Source organism: Camelus ferus, chromosome 7 (assembly GCF_009834535.1).
Source record: "Camelus ferus isolate YT-003-E chromosome 7, BCGSAC_Cfer_1.0, whole genome shotgun sequence".
In the NCBI taxonomy this organism is placed as follows: domain Eukaryota; kingdom Metazoa; phylum Chordata; class Mammalia; order Artiodactyla; family Camelidae; genus Camelus; species Camelus ferus.
Genome location: NC_045702.1, coordinates 70024824 through 70039301, shown reverse-complemented (window position 1 = coordinate 70039301; position 14478 = coordinate 70024824). Strand labels below are relative to the sequence as shown.

Sequence of the window (14478 nt, the reverse complement as noted above, 5' to 3'; positions counted from 1 at the left end):
AAGGAGTCTAGTACCATACTGTGCTTTAGTGCAACTGGGAATAGCCCAGAGGGTTAAAAAGGGAGGAAAACATCAAACTTTACCATTTTTGCTTTCAGAAAGATTACAAGAGAGAAAAAGAAAACGTAGGGGCTGGAGGCAGGACCTCTTCAGAAGCATCCTCACAGACAGTGGAACACTCAGGTATGAAGAAAGATTTAGTTTATATTCAACAGACACGTGAGTCCAAGTATGTGAAAACTAAGACCAAGTTTTTAGGAAATGGTTGGGTGGTGAGCAATTATAGAAGTTGCTAAAGCCAGGAATTCTTCCTCACAAGATGTCACCTACATAGGTCCCAAATCTAGTGAGTGGTGGAGACAAACAGGAAGCCAAGTCACCTGACTCCACTCAATTCTCCTGCTTCTAATCAAATTAAATTCATCCAGTGCTTTCTATGTTCATCCTTCACAAGAATTAACATTCTTAATCACACAACAACCTTATGAAGTTTGAGCAATCAGAGAGTTAACTTGTTCAAGTTACCCAGCTAATAACTGGTAGAGCTGACCTTTGAATATACACTACTAACAAACCAGGCAAATTCCAAGAGAGAATTAAGCCCTAATGTTCAAACGCACCCAGAATTAACTTCTTCTCTATGCCTCTAGACTGGTACTAGAGCGATTTTTGAGACAACTGAAAAATAGTCCCTCAAATCATTATCTATTCTGGGGTTCAGATCAAGAAACCTGGTTAGAAAGGCAGCAACCACACCATAAATGATAGCTGTTAGCATGTAACCAACATCTGATATTTATACATGGTGTGTACACATACATGTAAAAATTTATATACACTCGTGTGTGTGTGTGTGTGTGTGTGTACATATACAGATAGAGAGAGATAATGTGTTTCCTTGCAATTGAGGTGGGGTTACCGAGGAAGCAGAAAAACGAAATTGAAAATCAGATTCAGAGCAGTCTACTGACCTCGGATCCTAGGTCCCTGTGTATATTATAAAAGCAGAATCCCAGGGGCCAATCTACTTCACTTATGAAAAAACAGAAGGGGGAGGGCCAAATCCAAAGCTTGCAACCCTCAAACCGCCCCTCTGTCATGGTCATTTACACCCAGGGACTCAGCTGGCTTTTAGACACCACACAGACAGGTTGTGTCACATCGGATAATTTAAGGAGATGAATGACCTCATCTAATTATCATGCATGGTTTGCTCTGTGATGAGTTGCCATTCCCCTATGTTTATTTATTACCACTGGGTATTAATATAAATTTTCAACAATTACTCACCAGCAGACCTTAACACCATGCATGTATCAACCCCCTGGGAACTGAGCTCCACGTGCACAGTAAAATTTCACCTCATGAAAATTAATTCTGGGTTCTACATTTACATCGACAGGAAAATCAGGTGTTCTGAAAGACGACCAAGCATTCTGCATGTTTAATTTAGAGCAATCTGCACACCCACCCATGGTGCCCACCCTCCTGGGGCTTCACATAGCCCTCTATCTCTCCTCACATTTTCTCAGATGCAAATTCAAGTCAAGTCTAATATAATGTCATGGCAAAGGGTTGGTATTTTTACAGTGACAGACATCACAAGAATTTTACACATTCCTTTCCATGGCAAAAGTCAAAATCACTGCCATAAAAGGGCAAGTTCCCGGCACTTGAAAACTTGCCGTTCGATGCTTATCATCAGGTTGTGCCCACGAGTTGTGGTATTAACGTATCACTTCATCTCATACATCTCTTCCATCCTCAAATCAATTAAAAGGATGCAGCAGAAATTTCATTTCAGTGCTTGATTTCTACCAACAAGAGAAGAGTGTTCGTGAAAGGTTAGTCTCCATTTATACTGTAAGGTAAGGGGAGGGGTTAAATGAGTATAACGGATCATCACTTGGATGAGTCAAACGAAAATTGGCCTTTTCCAGTACACCCTTGGCAGATTTTCTCCTGACTTCTGTGTTGGTTGCTAAAAAGGCAACTGGTCTCGATTTTACTATTGTCTTTGCCCAATTTGTAGGGCAGTCTGGAATCACTGCTATAAACACCATGGATAGACAGACCGCTTTGTTTACTTTCAAAGACTCTGTCTTGAAGCTGAAAACCCACATCTCTGTTTGACAATACGAGGTTATCAGTGGCAAAGTTACGACTTTTAAAAATAGACTCAACCTCCTGTGGCTCAGTTCTCACACAACAGGTGCTGGCCGAAATGCCAAGACGAAGCACATCAAATCCTCTGTGGTTCTGCTTTCTTCGTGGTCCCTTTTAGGATACAGGGTGCGTCCTTCACCCAGAGACAGACACTTCACTCACTCTAGTCCACTGCATCTCCTTTCTTTTTCTCTTTATGATTAAAAGCTACACAAGATTTAGGAAGAGACACTATTAAGACCTGCTAAGCACTCCTTTCCCCATTACTGTCAGGTTTTTCTCATGGCCCAAATGATGTATTAGCACAATAATCTAGCTCACTAATCCTTAGTCATCAATTCATGATCTCTTGAAGGCAGAAAAATCACACATGGTACAAACAATAGAGCCAAGCTGTTAAGCAGTCCTTCAAAGTTCCTCACGCGTCCTCTCATTTGATCCCCATAAGACAATACCGTGATTCAGGACTAGCTCAATATTCCCTTTGTTCTGCAGATGGAGAAATTGGGATTTAGTATTAATTCAACTCTACACCGACTCCTCTTCTCCCTCGGACTCACTGCTGGAATATGCAGCTGGCCACAAGAACGGGAAGGGTGAGATAACAGATGCTACGACATCAAGGCTCCTACCACAGAAGGGCAGCAAACACTCATGTTAGGGGACTTACGTGAGGGTGGGACAGATTCAAACACATGCAGGGTGTTAATTCACAGTGCCTGGCATACAGGAGCTCAAAAAATGTCAGAAAGCAATATTATAGTAAGTGAAATATAGCTATGAGTAATGATTAGTGTCCAGACATTCTGCAGGTAGAGACATCAAAATTAGCTCAAACTGTGAACACCTATGGAAGAGTAAAAAGAGCAAAGTCACAAAATGGAAATAAATAGCCCACGCTAACTCTTCATCTCTTGTTACAAACCACAAGGGTGGTTTTTCCACACTGCACCGGTACCAACGAGATGAAGATTGATTCTTAGCTCTGCCGGCATTTGCGATCCTAACCATTCATTCAGTCATCTTGGAGGGTCAGGGAATTACTGTGATAGCAGCTGCCCACGATTTTCAGGAGATCCAAAGTGCCTCTATACACACTGAATGACCGTGGACATGCTTTGCAAGAATATTCTGTCAGTGGTTTGTTATTTTATCAAATTCATTACTATTTTTTTTTTTACAAGGATCTGTTTCAATTCAAATTTCTGCCCTCTGCTAAAGATTGGAATATGGGGTGGGGGAAGCACCAAGAGAGCAGGGCCATAAACGATTCCTATCTGCCCAAAAATTAGTAAGTGAATTAATACTAAATTGCCAAAAGCAAGAGCTATTCGCTCTTTGTTTCCTTTTCCTCGATACTTCTGTAACACCTTTCTTAACACCATGGGGTGCAGAGTTCCTTCACCCCACCATGGTGCAATTTCAAAATGCACATACAGTTATTAAATCTAATAACATTTCGCAAAACTGTGTGCATCTTCAAGATGATAATCTCTACTTAAAAAATAAGTCAAAGAAAAATAAAGACAAAAGAGAATCAAATGTTGCTGTGTCCACAGGGAATAGAGTGATATACTAGAGTCTTGTTACTATCAAGTAAAGAAAACCTCTAGTCTGTACATTTCAAAAACTGAACATTACTAACGTGCATTTATTACATTTCTGAATCACATCATTCCTTCTTGAGAATAGAATATGTAATTTGGAACATTACTCCAAAAACATTTCCAGTAAATTAAAAGTGTACCTATCCTATACTCCCACCACCTGCTTTAATTCTCAAGGCTGTTTCATATTTCAAAAGTTACTTTGTAAGACATTGTTTTTCGTCCTGATCCCTTCCTCATCTGCCTCTATCAGAACACTCAGCCATCAATTATGGCCTCTCTCATCTCTTTCATCTCTCTGCCATTTGGTCTTCTCTCTCTGATATGCTCAAATCTTCCCCCTGGTAACACTTATTTAGTTGTCTCTACAACCTTCCCCCCACCCCCCAAGAGCTTTTTTTCTAAGAATTTCCTCCTCCTCTATCCATGGTACTAGCAACTGGTCTGCTGCAATGCAATACCTCCTAGTCAGATGGGACCAGGGTGTGAGAAGTGACCCAAGCTCAGGCAACCAAAATTCTTTTTGGTCACAACTGAATTGTCTCCAGATGGCCATCTGGCCAATATTCAGACTAGCAACACTTCTTCTTTAGGAGGCTATGTTTTGGACTAGGATTTTAGTCTCACACTGAATCAAAGCTTTAGTGGGGAAAATGTAAACCTTGACAGCCATTTAAGAACATGAGCACCAGGAAGCAGATAGTCAGTTTGCAAGGACAGAGAAGAATGAGGAGTCAAAGAAAACCAGAGGCTGGAGCAGAAGATCCTGGTCACAGCTCCACTCCTCTCAGCAGCTGTCAGCACATCTTTCACCTTGACTCCCATGACTGATGACGCACCTCCACTAGCACTGAAAAATATTTCCCGTTTTGGTTCAAGACAGTCCTACGATTTTCAACTACCTGCAATCCTAAATGGCCTTGTAACTATGATTCTTTACAAAAGACAAAAGAACACCAAATCCCTTCCACTGTCTTCCTCTGAACTTTCTCTCTCCCTTTCCTCATATCACCAAGATCCTTTTGAAAGAACAACCTGCATTTGCTGCCTTCATATTCCCACCTGCCACAAGCTCCTCAAGGCACTGAAACCACGCTTGCATCCCACACATTCTACTAAAACTGCTCTCGCATCAGCAACGGCATGGTAACTTCCTTAAAGGGCTCATCTTGTGTGACCTCCCTGCAAATGCAACTGTAAATCAAAACTCTTCTTTTGAAACTCACAATGCTTATATTAAAAGATACTAAATAGATACTTGCTAAAGGAATGGATGGATCTGTTCTCTGGCTTCAAAGACACTGAATGTGACTCCAAATCCTCTTCAGATACATATTTCTAATGGTCATCTACAGACACTGCAAACTCAAAATTGTCCATCAGTGAGCACAATACCTTCACCCCACCACCAACTTGCTATTCCTCCTGTGTTCTCTAGTCTAGGAAGTTCAATATAACATGATGCACCTGTTAAAGAGCTTAGTCATCTCCACTTCTCTCTTCCTGATTCCCTAAATCCCATAACCAATAGCCCCTGAAAATTCACTTCTACATTTTGCTTCATCCCTGCTTTGCTTTCCCACTGCAACTATTCTTTTTACAACTTGGGCATCTCTCACTCTGGGAATGCGGCAATGGTCTACTAACAGCTCTCACTGTCTCTGCTTCAAATGCTGGTCCTTTTCAATCCACCTTCCACATACTATGATTCAAAACTTTACTTTTAAACTTACAAATCTTAGGGTTAAAGCCAAATTTGTTCGAGTATAGAGAGCTGGGCTACCACAAATATCCAAGTGTTGTGCACACTGCCCAACTCCCCTTGGGGTCATGTATAAGATAGCTCTGATATAAGTATTGTGTAACCTCGACTCAAACTCACGATCCAGTCCTACCAACATCTCTTCCCACCCAGGAGTCCTATGCCTAACATGAAACAGCCTGTGAGTTTTTCTTCACCATGCTATGTGTCTCTCCTTGGTCTTGCTTTGTCAGATTCCACTGCTTCACGTCAGCCTGGAGCTGTGAATATCTTCATAGGGGGACTCTCTTCCTCAATCTGGATTCTCAGCATTCAGTTCAATGCACTACATAATTTGCACTGAATAATAATAATTGCATTCATCACTGAATTAAATTACATTTGATGTTAAAAATCTTTGAAGCAGGAGAGTTTAAAAGAGACAGCATAAATTAAAACTATTTTTAAAATGTAAGACATTCTATGTACTTAGAGGTCTAACGAGTCAGGTGTACTATCCAGAAGCCTAGAACCTGCAAGTTATTTCATTTCTTATAATATAATGGAAGAAATTTACTAACAGAATTTCTTTCTGGATTATTAGCATTTGAGCTTTTAATAAAGTGCTATACTAATATTACTTATCCAACGAACCATTTTCCTCGGGTTTTATTAAAAAAAAAAAAAAGACAGCTTAATTGCTTCTATTTTTTGAGACCTAGACACTTTTATTGTCTTTGATTTCTAAGGTGAATTTCCATATATGAATATTTAGGTCTCAAAAAACAAATATGTAAACAGCATGTCCAGGATAACCAAGCTCCCATGGGAAGTGGGAAAGAAGGAAATAACCAACTGCCACTTTTAGCATCTTTTATGTAATTTCAAACCTCGTAAATCCGCAGGCTCCTTTGTCTACCCTAGAGACACACACATCATTCCTCACAGCATCTTCACAATGCCTCTTGATCAGTTCGTTAAAACAGATTTTCCTAGTGTGCCTAAGCCCATTTATTTCACTGCGCTGTTCTTCCTTTAACCCCCAAAATAACACATCATTAATGTCTAACCATCCCTTTGTATAGCTTGAGAGTACGTATCTTAGAAACCAATTTTACTTGCTCTCTTCCGTTTTCCCCAATTAACCCCGCAGTACGATTGTGGGCAAATGTCAAAAGAAACAACTGTCCAGACCTTTTGACAATTTCAGTAAATGTGTTGATTACATATTACAGACTTATCTAAGCATCAAAATCCCTCAACAACCATCCTAGAGAGAGAAATATCGAGGAGTAAGAGCAAGTCCCCTGAAACAGCGAGTGAAGATTCAAGTGAGAAAGCTCAAAATTGATTTCTGCTCACAGGGAACCTGAGGGGGGGAAAAAAAAACTTTTCCCTCATTTGATTTGATATTATGTACAAATAACAATAAATTGTGACTAATAGTAAGTGTGTGTATGTGTGTGTGTGTGTATGTAAGAAAGAGAAGAATCAGCAATTAATTATTTGAATAAAAGAATACAGGAATTATGTTTCATAATTTGCCAGGAGACTACCATAATAAATTTTTAATAACTCAAGGAAAAGAACTTCAGATAAACAGTCCCATTATCCCCAAACCTGAATTTAAAATTTTAAATGGGCAGCACCATTATATTCCACTGTCATCATTCTAGCTTAACTTATTCTTCCATTTATGATACAGAATTTAGAATGTATCCTACTTTTTTTTAATCCAGCAGAAGCATATGGTTAAAAAAAAATCAGCAGAAGCAAATGTTAAAATAACATTTAGCCAGAAATATTCTACATTCATATTCAAAGAGAACTTTAAATATTGCTTCATGTATAACAGCCTGATTCTGAATTACTGAAATTAACTGTAAAAGTGTGCCTGTTTGTTGAGGCCACAATGTCAATCTTTTCCTTGTTTATAATCTTGTTAGAATCTGTATAAATGGCAAATTTTAAAGGAGAAATGGAATTGCCTATAAGAAAGAGAAATCTCAAAGTTTGTTTTACAAAATTTTAAAATCTGTGCACATTTATCCTTCGTTTCTAAAACATGTCACACGAAATGTTTAATACTTACAAATTTCAAAGTATCCCATATCTAAATGGCAGAAGTAACACTGCTTACTATACAAAGACCTTTTAATAAATGTCCAACACTTCAAGGGCAATACTCTCTTCCTCGTATTTGTCTTGTTTAAAAGATGACAAACCTACCTTTGATATCCCATTTCTTCTGTTACTCATCAATTATGTTAATAACTTATGTTATTTAACAAATTACTCTTAAATGTTGGTGTTGTAAAAATACTCTGGACTGAATCCCTATAAATAGGTATGGATTGGCAGAGATTTTAAAGCATGCACATTGTTAATAAACTTACCTTACTGAGGTCATTCTACCCTGTCTAACCACCTGGAGTTTTGTTTTTTTAAATACATGTGTGTGTACACACATACAGACAGACACAGAGGCAGAGATATAAAGCTATGGACAGATAGACACATACAATATTATCTATTTAATACAATACCACAATACGATCAACCAGACAAATTATCTAATTATGCAACGTTAATATACTTTGGACCCTCAAGGAAAGGTGGTAAAGACAGTATTCTTCACAAAGTGCTACCATTTTTATTCAATTGACATTGAGGTCAATCACTTTTTTCCTTCAACTCTGTAAACAGTATGACAATCTTTTCCACGTTTTGTACCCACAAAACATGACCCAGGTGTAAGGTACATGGCTGGCCATCCCAGCACAGTTCCAAGTCTACTGGAAAGAAAATGTGTCAATGGCCTGGGAACAGTTGTGGTACTACATGCCGACAGTCCATGAAAAGAAGGACTGGCTGCCACAGTGTGACAGTGCCTGCTGCACAATGTAAGCCTTACATAAATGTGGAATAGATGTAATAGAATACAGGTCATTCCCCATGGTAAGCAGCTTACATGCTTTTTAAAATACTAGGACAGATAGCTCCTTTATTACAAATGATGGAAGGCTGTCACTTAAAGAACAATAAAATGTAACTCTGTAGAAATACTGCAACAAATTCTGATTCTTTTCCCCAAATTTCTAAGTATATTCAGTTAGAGTTGATTCTAACCATCCATCTAAGACACTGAAGGAAATAAACCAACTGGGCAAAATGCCTAAAATATATTTCATTTTAACCATGTAAATCTCCACTTCAAGGTTATAAACAGTTTAAAGACAGTCTGTGAATTCAGAACAAATTACTTTCTTGGATATTTTCATTTATATTAAAAAATAAAGAGAACAAATTTCTGCGTATGTGTTATATATAACGATACTCTAGAGAAAAATTAATTAAGTAATATAGTTTGTTACGGGCACAATTTTTGTATTATTTTTTAAGATCCTAAATATGTTATTTCTTATGAATATATACTTCTAAACATAAACAATAAATTTGAGTACATAATTTGCGTGTGGTTTTTTTTCTGCAAAAACTTACCATGTATAAACTCAAAAAGGAAGAGCATTTTATGATGGTATTTTTATCAAAGTTGGTGAAATATTGGAAAGGTTACCCAGCAAGGTTTCCTTGAAGAAAGAGTGGTAATGTTTTTATCTATTTTCAAAATGAACTTCCTATAGTTTATCTGATTTTACATGTATTTATTAAATTAAATTTGTGAAAGCCATAGGAAAAAAATAAAAGTACATTCTATTTCCTTTTATAAACTATAGTAAGCTTAGATTCTTATATCTTTTCAAATTTTTTTTTAGATTATATCCATTTCACTCTGCCTAATGCTCACTCAGATGCCAATCCAAACAACTACACATATACTCATGTATAAACATTAATAAAGTGCAATATCATGTTACTACTCTTCTGGAAAAATATATCTACTGTTGCATTTTGATAAATATTTACTTAAAATATGCAACAGTAGATATAAACCTGTGGAATAATAAATGTTGTCATGTTAAGCTGATGAGAACAAATCCAAGATCTGAGAAAGGGACTTATTAATGTTCACTGTTTTCAGGGTTTAATGTACATTTAATACTTTATCTCATATTTTATCATAAGGCACATTTCCTTCTATATGTATTATGTGAATAGAAACTGCTAAGCCCAGATAAGAATAATTATATCATTTCTAATACATGAAAAAGATATCCACTCCAATGTTAGGGCATAGATATATTTATTTTCTATAGCCTTTAAATATAAATGTGTCTAATAATAGAAAAAAAAGATTTATATCCTAATTAGTTAAAACAAAAGTACTATTCTCTTACAAGATGCTATGTTTATTTCCTGTAGATACCTGTAAATCTTACTAATATATTTATCCCATTATGTAATTTATATTAAAATCCCCATATACCAATGGGCTCTCAGCCAATTATTCTAGACTGATTGGCATTTTGATGTGACTGAGATAAAAGTTTAACAAGAACAGCAGTTATAACTACATGCTTTTTTAAAAACTGAATTTGTAAATAGATTCTAAAATTAGGAGGGACAGATTTAAATTAACATTACAATACTGGCTACCATACATATTATCCTGAGTTTTAAAATAGACGTGCCTTCACGTATGTGCCAAGAAATTATTTCCAGAACAAGCGATAACTCCCTTTTAGAAAACTACAATTTAAACTATCAACATAACATATGCATACTTTAACATTAAAATGATGTATTTTCCACTTACATACAAACCAACATGCATTAGGTGGTTGCTACCATATGGCATATTTATGTTTCACACATTATTGAAACAATCATTTCCCAAAGAAAAACCTAACCTTGCAAAAGAATTTTATCAAAATTGCTTCCTTTGTCTGAAAAAAAAAAAACACCAGTTATTTTAGTGTTAACTCTTACAGTTTAACTACTATGTTAAACCAGAGAAAATTAAAGAAAATATTTAGAATGATATATTATTTGTTTTATTATAATACTTAAGCCCTTAATATGATTGTAAACACTAAACAAACAAAAAATTTAGTACGACTAATTCTAATTCAGGTCCCATTTCAATGAGTGCATAATGAATTTTATACTGTATTAGTGACATATACTTTCTCATCTGATGATAAAAACTTCTTACATTACTTTTCCTGGGAAAAATAAAATGATCAAATACTGAAGAGAATTTACTAATTATTTTCTCAGAAATGTATATATAGAAGTAAAATAATTTACCTTTAGTGATGTTATAATCTTTGTACTGAGTTTTACGAACCTGGAATTTTTCCAAAATACTTGAGATTTATCCTGATGAATACTCCATATGAATTCTTTTCTTGAAAGAAAAAGCAAATGGCACTGCATCTTGGTAAAATTAACGCTGCATTATTTTTAATTTCATAAAGTTTATTCAGAAATTGAAGATGAAATACAAATGTCAACTATCATTTCTCCTCTCCTCAGAAGATGGAGTTACTAACTTTTCAAATAATTAAAGATGCAGAAGCCTTACAAAAATATTGGTATTTCCTATAAGAGACTGACTTAGCCCTACAAAATCTAGTAGTAATCTCTTTTTTACAAAATAACTAATGTTTCGTATTATTTGAAAATACCTTAAATTTTCATTGTTAAAAACATAAATTTCAAGTCCTTTCAAAGAAAAGAAATCGTGGCTTCCTAATTCCTATTTTTGCCCACTATTTATTTTCTTTAGCTTTAGAGAATTTCTGACCATGAAAATTGAGCTATTTTAATTTTAGGAAAGTATTTATTGCAGATGTCTTTCTGAGAATAAGGATTTTTACCATTAATATTTTACCATGGTCTGTTCAGAAATAAAAGATTGTATTTTGTTGTATCTTAAGAAGTCATGGTTTTCCCCAATGGTGTGATGATACATTCCCTCCAAAGGATAGAAATATTGAAAAATTGGCAGTTAAAAACAACACTCTGAAAATGTGTAAACCAGACACGTTGACTCTTTTTTAAAGAGCTTCTTCTTTGACACAAAATGCAAGCGACTCACTTGAGTTCTTGCTTTAGAGGCCATGCTACAAAAAGCCTAAAAAATTAAGTGTAATTTCTTAATAAGAGAGAATAAATTTGAAGCATCTTTAGTGTAATTCTTTCTTTTTTCATGTTTGAATACATCTGCTTGGAACATCCTGCCAATTAAAGGAAGATCTACAGATGGCATTTACCCTTTTCCTTCATAACAAAAAGGATCTGCAATTATTTTTATGGAAGATTATCTAAAAAGGAACATGACTGTAAATCAATGACAAAAAATATCAGACACTCCCCTTCTCCGGGTTAGAATGTGCTTCCTTTGGATTCTTGCACTGACATCTAAGGTAATAAATACTTTAAGCTGGATCTTAAATAATAGCTGCAGGGTTTCAATTGGTAAAGACTGATAGTTAGTATCCACCAAAAACTCCAGTATTCTGCACTCAGCCAACAAAGGACAGCAAATAATCCCCAACAGCAAAAATACGGGAAGGCTACCTTGGGCTTTGTTTTTGTTATGTAAAATGCATTAAAAGTGACTCATCCACTTACAATTACCTACTCTTAGCAGCTTTAAAGTAGCTTCAAGAACCAAAATAAATGCTTTCCCAGAATGCCTGATAGGCTATTCAGTGCATTTAAAAATATGTATACATTTTTATGTGCCACTGACTTTGATTCTTTTTTCCAGCCTGAGAGAATTACTATTTTCATTCCCTTCCTGCCGTGTGATTCCATAGCTACCTTTAAACACTCTATTTCCAGAACAGCAGCGAGGTTTTTTAAAGTTATTTTAGAAATGTTAAAAATGAGAGAAAATTACAGGAGATTCTGGAAACGCTCAGTCCCTCCCCCAAAGAACAAGTTCTATTCATTCTAAGAACAGGAACCGCGTGTCTGCCGGCACTCAGATGTTTCTAATAGAGGGTGAGGGCGGTTGAATGGCACAGTCCCAACACCTGCGAGCCCCTGGGGTAGACAGCAGCTAGGTGCGAGGAGCGAGCACTCTTCTACCAGAAAGGTTGTCGAGAGCGCCCAGTAATTTGGGATCTAAACGAGTTTGGATACTAGAGCAATTAGCATCCCAGAGGCCAAGTGCGGGAGAAGTCCCCGTTACCTCGGCAAGCCTGCAATTACCGATTTGCAAAATACCGAATCCAAACACAACTTTTTATTGAACTGGGTTTGATGAGAGCGGGTATATAGCTAGAAACTTTTTCCTACAGTACAGCTAAACTCCGTGAGTCCAAGGAATCCTTTCAGAGATGGGCTGAGGAGCCAGGAGACGTCGGTGGACGTTCCTCGGGACAGCCCGGCCCCGCCGAGGCTCCCGAGACGACGGTTCCATGCGCATTCCGGCAGCGAGCCGCGCGCACCTCGCGCTCGGCCTCTCCACATCCAAGCCCGGCTCGCTCCCCACCCCCACGGGCAGAAAAGCCCCGCAACTTGGGAACGGAACCGGTGCCCAGCTTCCACGGCACCTCCCGGGCCGCACTCCCCGCCCTGCCGGCCCGGCCCCGCGACTTACGTGACGGCCGAAGGGAACGGCTCCTCCGACGAGGGGCCGATCAGCAAAGATTGGAAAAGTGTCAGAGTCAAGGCCAGCAGGCAGCTAGCAGCCATCTTCGCGATCGAAGATCAATCTCGCCTCCCACCCCAGCCGGGGGAAGAACCGGTGCTGGAAACCACGGGAGGAGAAGGAGCACGGTCCCTGCGGACCGCGGACGTCTGAGGGCTGGAGCGCCTGGGGCCGGGGCGTGGGTCAGCGAAGGGGGCGACAGGGACGAAGCCCGACGCAGGGGTAGGGGCGGCGGCTGGCGGACCCACTAACGCGCGTCGGCTGCTCCGCGCCGAGGCTGCCTTGCCTCCGCCGCCATCAAGGGCGACTTTGGAAACAGACCTGGGCGAGCCCGCGGGCGCTCGCGCGCTCTCGCTCTCTCTCCGTTTCCTCACTGATTTATTCCCCCGATTGCTTTGGAGAAGGCGGGGGCGGGGGCGGAGGAAGGGTGACGGCACTGGGGAGGGGTTGGGGGTGGCTGCAGGAATAGGGGAATGGCAGGCGGAGAGACTTGTGGCGGAAAGAGGCTCCGTCTGGCTTCTCCGGGCAAGTCAGAGGGAGGTGGCTGGGGGTGGGCATTGGGAGGGCTGGGCCTCAGAGCAGTCGGGTGGAGACGGGCCGGAGCAGCCCTCCATACAAGGCAGAGAGGAACTCCCAAAGTCGGCGCCGGCTGGCTCCTGCCGCCAGGCGTGCGGAGGGGGAGGGGAGCCGACCCCGCGGGGCTCCCGGGGGACAGCCAGCCGCCCAGCGGGTATCCACAGGCTGCAGAAGCTCCAGCCGAGCACTTGGCTTGCGTCTTGGGGCTATTTTTGCGCCGGAAGGCAGTGTTCCCCCCAGCCTTTCCCCAAGCGTAGAATCCACTGCCTGCCTAGGAATCGTGGAGAAGTGATTTGACAACGAGTGTAGGAGGGGTTTGTATTTGCATTTTAAAGCACCACTTTTAACTCACTACCAGGTGGCACCATTTATTTGCCCGGGAGTGCCTGAGGCTAGAGCCTCCAGCGTGGCAGAGTGCCAAAGGTGGCGGCAGCCCCACGCCCGGGTACCTCACCTGGCGAAGACCGAGCTTCAGGGTCCGGGCTGAGGACCTGACGCTGTAAAACCCTAGTCCTGCCGTGCAATAGGACAGGGGTGGAGGGAAGACTCTACATCCAGGGAGCACAGTGCCACGAGAAAGGCTCTGTAACATCCTAGTGAGACTACCTCCAAAAGGTCCCAAACGCCCTGGTCTGGCCATTGGACTACCCTGCCTTGACAAGCTTGCTGCAGTATGAGTTCACTTTGTGTGATGGCATGAAAAGAGTAAGCAGCAGGAACAAGTGGCAACTGCGAAATGTGCCTGAAATATGGAGGAGGAATTAAGGGAAGAGGAGAGAGCTAGGAAGCAGCAATGCGGACCGGTTTTCACCTCCACCTCC

The 14478-nt window shown here is 39.7% G+C and overlaps 1 protein-coding gene across 11 annotated transcripts in view; it reads right to left on the bottom strand.

The window, feature by feature from the left end:
* CACNA2D1 (calcium voltage-gated channel auxiliary subunit alpha2delta 1) overlaps window positions 1-13864 on the bottom strand; it is a 426371-nt gene extending 412507 nt beyond the window's left edge. For 2 of the 11 annotated variants that reach the window (XM_032484108.1, XM_032484109.1), the window contains exon 1: window positions 13031-13805. In XM_032484108.1, the coding sequence (XP_032339999.1) occupies window positions 13031-13125 (95 nt within the window). In that variant the 5' untranslated portion in view covers window positions 13126-13805. Of the gene's footprint in view, window positions 1-13030 lie in introns of all 11 variants that reach the window. The other 9 variants (XM_032484112.1, XM_032484113.1, XR_004321588.1 and 6 more) reach the window with 8 other exon arrangements.
* Window positions 13865-14478: the final 614 nt, after the last annotated feature.